This window comes from Pavona decussata, unplaced genomic scaffold (genome assembly GCF_977016875.1).
Source record: "Pavona decussata unplaced genomic scaffold, jaPavDecu1.1 SCAFFOLD_19, whole genome shotgun sequence".
NCBI classification, from domain to species: Eukaryota; Metazoa; Cnidaria; class Anthozoa; order Scleractinia; family Agariciidae; genus Pavona; species Pavona decussata.
Genome location: NW_028145442.1, coordinates 130,001 through 135,000, shown reverse-complemented (window position 1 = coordinate 135,000; position 5,000 = coordinate 130,001). Strand labels below are relative to the sequence as shown.

General features: G+C 45.9%; 1 protein-coding gene and 1 pseudogene across 1 annotated transcript in view; both read right to left on the bottom strand.

Moving 5' to 3' along the window:
* LOC146486831 (uncharacterized) overlaps positions 1-4,495 on the bottom strand; it is a 5,157-nt gene extending 662 nt beyond the window's left edge. The window contains exon 1 of the mRNA XM_085089636.1: positions 1-4,495. This exon is cut by the window's left edge and continues 662 nt beyond it. Coding sequence (XP_084945762.1) covers positions 3,203-4,495 — 1,293 coding nt within the window. The 3' untranslated portion in view covers positions 1-3,202.
* Positions 4,496-4,534: 39 nt separating this feature from the next.
* Positions 4,535-4,624, bottom strand: LOC146486830 (U2 spliceosomal RNA; annotated as a pseudogene).
* Positions 4,625-5,000: the final 376 nt, after the last annotated feature.

The window sequence follows — 5,000 nt, the reverse complement described above, 5'->3', positions numbered from 1 at the left end:
CCCTTAGCTCTACTACAGTTAAGGAAGCAGTGATCTATTGTTTCTTTCCTGGTACACACCGCGCATCGGTTAGAATTGATATAGCCCCAAGTGTGTAAGGAATCTCGTACTTTAACTCCGCGTAGAGTAATCAACCAGGCCAAATCGTTCTTAAAATTCTCACACCGGCCTTCACGAACGAGGGGCCAGTGCGTAGGCAGGTCCAAATGGAAATTAAGATATGGGGCCCACCTATACGGAAGGGTGGGCGCGGATACTGCTTCCTTTAAAAATACTTGATAACACGCTTTAGAACTAAAAACAAAACCGGTGTTGTAGCTCCCGGTATTTAGCAAGGCCGTCAAGTTCTTAAGACAGACCTGGTAATAAGACGTGGGAGTCAATGCACTGGGGGAGGAGTTATCCCGTAAGTGGGACCACCCCTCCCTCAGGCGTGCTAACTGTGATCCTAAAAAGTACTTAAGTAAAAAGAAGGCCTTGGTGTCTGGATTATCAATGAGCGTGGAAATCAGCGACAGTTTGAGCGCTTGACTTTTAGAAACAAAATCTATGAGACCGAGACCCCCCTGTGAAAGCGGAATAGAGAGGGTTTTTCGAGCGATAGTTTCTATTTTAGAGCCCCATAGAAAGGAGAAAATCAATTTATTAAACCGTGAAACAACCCACTCGGGGGTGGGGAGAACTTTGGAGAGAAACCAAAATTTACTAGCACCGAGAATATTAATGATCAGAACTTTGCCAACTAAGGACAGCGCACGAGACTTCCAGAGGTTCAAATTGGCCTCAAGTTTGGAAAGCCGAGGCAGCCAATTGTCGGGTTCAGTGTTCACTGTACCATTGTTAAACCAGACACCCAGTATTTTCATCTTGGACACCCAAGTGAGCCCATAAGGGGCCTCTGGCTTGGAGCGCCAAGCGCCTAACCACATAGCTTCGGTCTTAGAAACATTTAATTTTGCTCCGGTGCCCGCTTCGTACTTGCGAAGCAATGTAAACAAACGATCGAGAGAGAATAAATCTTTAACTAGACAGGTGGAATCGTCAGCATATTGACCGATCTTAAAGTGTTGTCCTGACGCTCCTGGTAAAAGAAAACCCTTTATGGTACTATCATGTCTAATATTAGCCGCTAAAACTTCAGCGCATAAAATATATAAAAGCGGGGACAGGGAATCCCCCTGTCGCACACCGCGCTCGAGAAAAATTCGATCGGTAAGAAAGCCATTAACAAGAACTCGCATGGAAGCGTTATTGTATAAAACAGAAATCCATCGACGAAAGTTCTGGCCAAATCCGAAGGTTTCTAAAACTTTCATCAAGAAAGTGCGATCGACGCGGTCGAAGGCTTTTTCCTGATCTAAACTCAATAAAATACCAGTTTCGTTCGTGATGTTTACATAATCGAGCGTGTCGCGTAACAGGGATAAATTACCGAAGATAGTTCGACCGGGAACTGAACAGGTTTGGTCATTTTGGATTATAGAAGATAACACTTTAGACAAACGATTAGCAAGCGCTTTAGAACAGATTTTGTAATCAACATTGAGAAGCGAAATGGGCCGCCAATTCTTGAGATTCTTACGTTCGCCTTTTTTAAAAATTAGCCGAGTAGCACTTTCCTGCATAGAACTACTAAAAGAGCCTGTAGCGAAACTATGATCGTAAACAGCTAAGAGGTGAGGGCACAAGAGATCCCAAAATTTCGCGTAAAATTCTTTCGGCAACCCGTCCGAGCCGGGAGTTTTACCAGTTGAGAGTCCACGCATCGCATCACCGATTTCGGTCTCAAGTAATTGACCGTCACACGATAAAGAATTTAATTCAGGTAGAAAACAGTCGATTTTAGCCAAAAGGTCTGCTTGAATAGTATCATCCGTCGGTTCGGCGGAATATAAAGTTCGGTAAAAATCAACATGCGCTTGTTCTATTTCGGGCTGGGAAGCCACTTCAATGCCTGCCGCGTTAAAAATAGAGTCGATCTTGTTTTTCTGAGCGCGCTCAGATTCAAGTTTAAAGAAAAAACTAGTGGGTTTTTCCCCTTCTTCAATCCATTGAGCTCGACTTCGCACTTGGCCAGATTTCTGTTGGGACAGATTAATAGCTCGAAGCTGACTTTCTAACCGATCGATCGTGTCCTTAACCGAGTCATCACCACCTGACAACGCGCGTTTTGCTTCAATCAACAAATTAGTTATGCAAACCCGATTTCGATTCAAATTCCGAAGTTTGGTCTTACTAAAATTCTGAGACGCAAGTTTTATAGACTCTTTTAAAAAATCCCACCAGTCATGAATATTCGGAAAGGCTTTCTGATACAAGACGTGATTTTCAACAAGTTTGGAAATCATATCGCAAAAATTTTCATCTTCAAGCAAATCTAAATTTAGCCTCCAAAGGCCAGGGCCACGCCTAAAAATGTCAATCAAATTGAGCTGCAAAACAACCGAGTCGTGGTCGGAAAACACGCAAGGAAGAATTTCACATTTGACAGTTTTTGCCACTAAATCGTCCGCTATGAAAAATTTATCGAGCCGAGACCCGATAGATTTATCGGCATTAAACCAGCTACACTGGGTCTGACGCCCATGCTTTTTGCGCCAGATATCGGTTAAGCGATGTACTGTGCGCAATTCTTTCAATTCCGTAGCGAGTGTTAAATTCCCCCCGAGCTTATCAAATTCACTTTCAATGCAATTAAAATCACCTCCAATGATCTTAAGAGAGTTCGGAAAAAAATATTCATGTAAGGTATCATAAAAGCCTTTGCGATCAGTAACATTTGTGGGCGCGTAAATATTAACTAAATTAAATTTGTGTTCGCCGAGAGCGGCTAAAACACTCACTATTCTACCGGAAGAATCTCTTCGCCACTGCAAAATCTCAAAAGGAGAATTTTCCGAAACTAAAATTGCGACCCCGCCCTGTTTACCCGAAGCGGGGGACCAAAAACTCGGACCGGTCCATTTAGCGCGGAGAGAATTAATCGCCTCCGGCTTAGAAACCAAGGTTTCTTGCACAAAAATAAATTGCGAGTTAGACTGTTTTGCGAAATCAAAAACACATTTCTGCTTGGCGTCGTCGCCGAAGCCACGGATATTAAGACTAGAAATTGTAGCTGTGAATGTTAAACATTGGAAAGAGATTCTTCAGACAGAAAACACAAACAAAACTAAGGCATAACAAAATTAACTATAAGACTAATTTACTTGCGTTTCTTATGCTTCGCCGTTCGTTGGGCGAGCGGCGAATTACCACGTTTGATGCCAGGTTCTTCGGTCGGTGGGGAGGATTGTTCAGAATGTTCAGAGTTCATAGAGTTCGAGCCAGTGACTTTAACGGGTTGTGTGGGTTTCCTTAGAGGTGCGGTAGGGCCAGAAATTTTTGCCGGGGTTCGCCGATTAGACGTGGAGCCAGATGAGCTGCTCTGCGTGTTAGAAAACAAGCGCGGGGTGTGTTCGGTTTCGTCATCTGCGTCGCCGTCGGCTTCGTCTTCACGGGGCGATAAAAATTCCTCGTCAGATGGTTCAGCTGGGTCGTCTTCCATCGGATCGTCAGGACCAGTTGGATCGAGAGTTGCTTCGTCGGTAACCACAGAAAAATCACTAGGCGGAGGCGCATCATCATCGGGCGTATCATCATCGGGCGTTTCGCGATTTTCGTTGTCAGAGGGTACGGCACGGGACCAGGAGAAAGGGCAATCCTTGGCTTTGTGTTCGTCGGACCTACAAATGTTACACAGGAGAGGTTCCGGGCAATCGTTGGCGAGATGGCCGGTCTGCTCGCAGTTATAACAGATGACAGTGTGACAGGTTTTGGCAATGTGGCCGGTCTGGTGGCAATGACGGCACGTACGCGGTTGACCTTCGTAGCGAAAGTGGACAAGGGCCTTGCCGAAGCGCATGAAACTCGGGATGGGTTGTTTGATCTGGACACGGTAATGACGGACGCCATCCTGTACATTCTCCCAGCCTTCGAAACGAAACATACCACGACGGTGGGAAATCACATCACAATACTTGGAGAGACGGCTAATAATCGCGGTGTCCGGCATTTCGTGCGGCGCGTCGAAAACTTGTAAATACGTGAGCGGTCGGTCAACATCTTGGAGGGCAAACGGAGAACCACGGACACTAAGAAAACTCTTCTTCAGAAAATCATCTTTAAAGCTTTTTTGGCGGAAGGTGAGAAGAATGTCGCCGGAAGACTGTCGCTGTATACATGAAATATTAGAGCCATCAATACCAGCCTCGGACAAAGCAGAAAACACATCTTCGGCGGGCAGAAAACTTCGGGGACGAAAAAAGGCGGTCAGTGGGCGCTCTGGGATGTTGTTTTCAGGATCCACAAGTTGACCATCATCTTCTCTGCGTTCACCGCGGGTCGCCTCCGCGTAAGAGCCAGTGGCCCGAGGGCCAGAAGAATTTACACTCGTATTTTCACTTTCCTCGCAATCTACGCCATTTTGTACATCAGTGGGCGTAACTGAAGCAGACATCGTGTTATATATCGCACGCACCACGTGGGGCGCACCAAATTTGGGTAAAATCGCTTCCGAAAACTTATCGATTGAAAAAGCGCCAATCAGATACTGCACTTGATCTTAGCCAAAAGGCCGAGAAGCGATGGCGAACAAGTCCGCGGAACGAAGGGTGGTTCTTGTTCCCTAGCCTCGAGATATGGTGGCCCGAAAACTGTCGCATTTCCAGCTCCTGTTGCAATGCTGGCCTAGTTTCTGAGCTGCACACTGGGTTGTGACATTGTACTTTAACCCCCAACAGGGAAGAGACTCAACACGCCGCTGAACTACGAGCTGACTGGCAGTATTGAAAGCGACAAAGAGTCACGTCAGTTACCCGCTGACAATTTGTGTAAGAAAGTTAACAGAAAGTGATTACGTGGAAACGAGGCCCTCGTAGGCGACTTACATACGTTGCTGATTTGCAGCTGATTCCGCGTTTCACGCGAGTTAACATGGCTAGCCGCTCAAAAGAACGAAACGC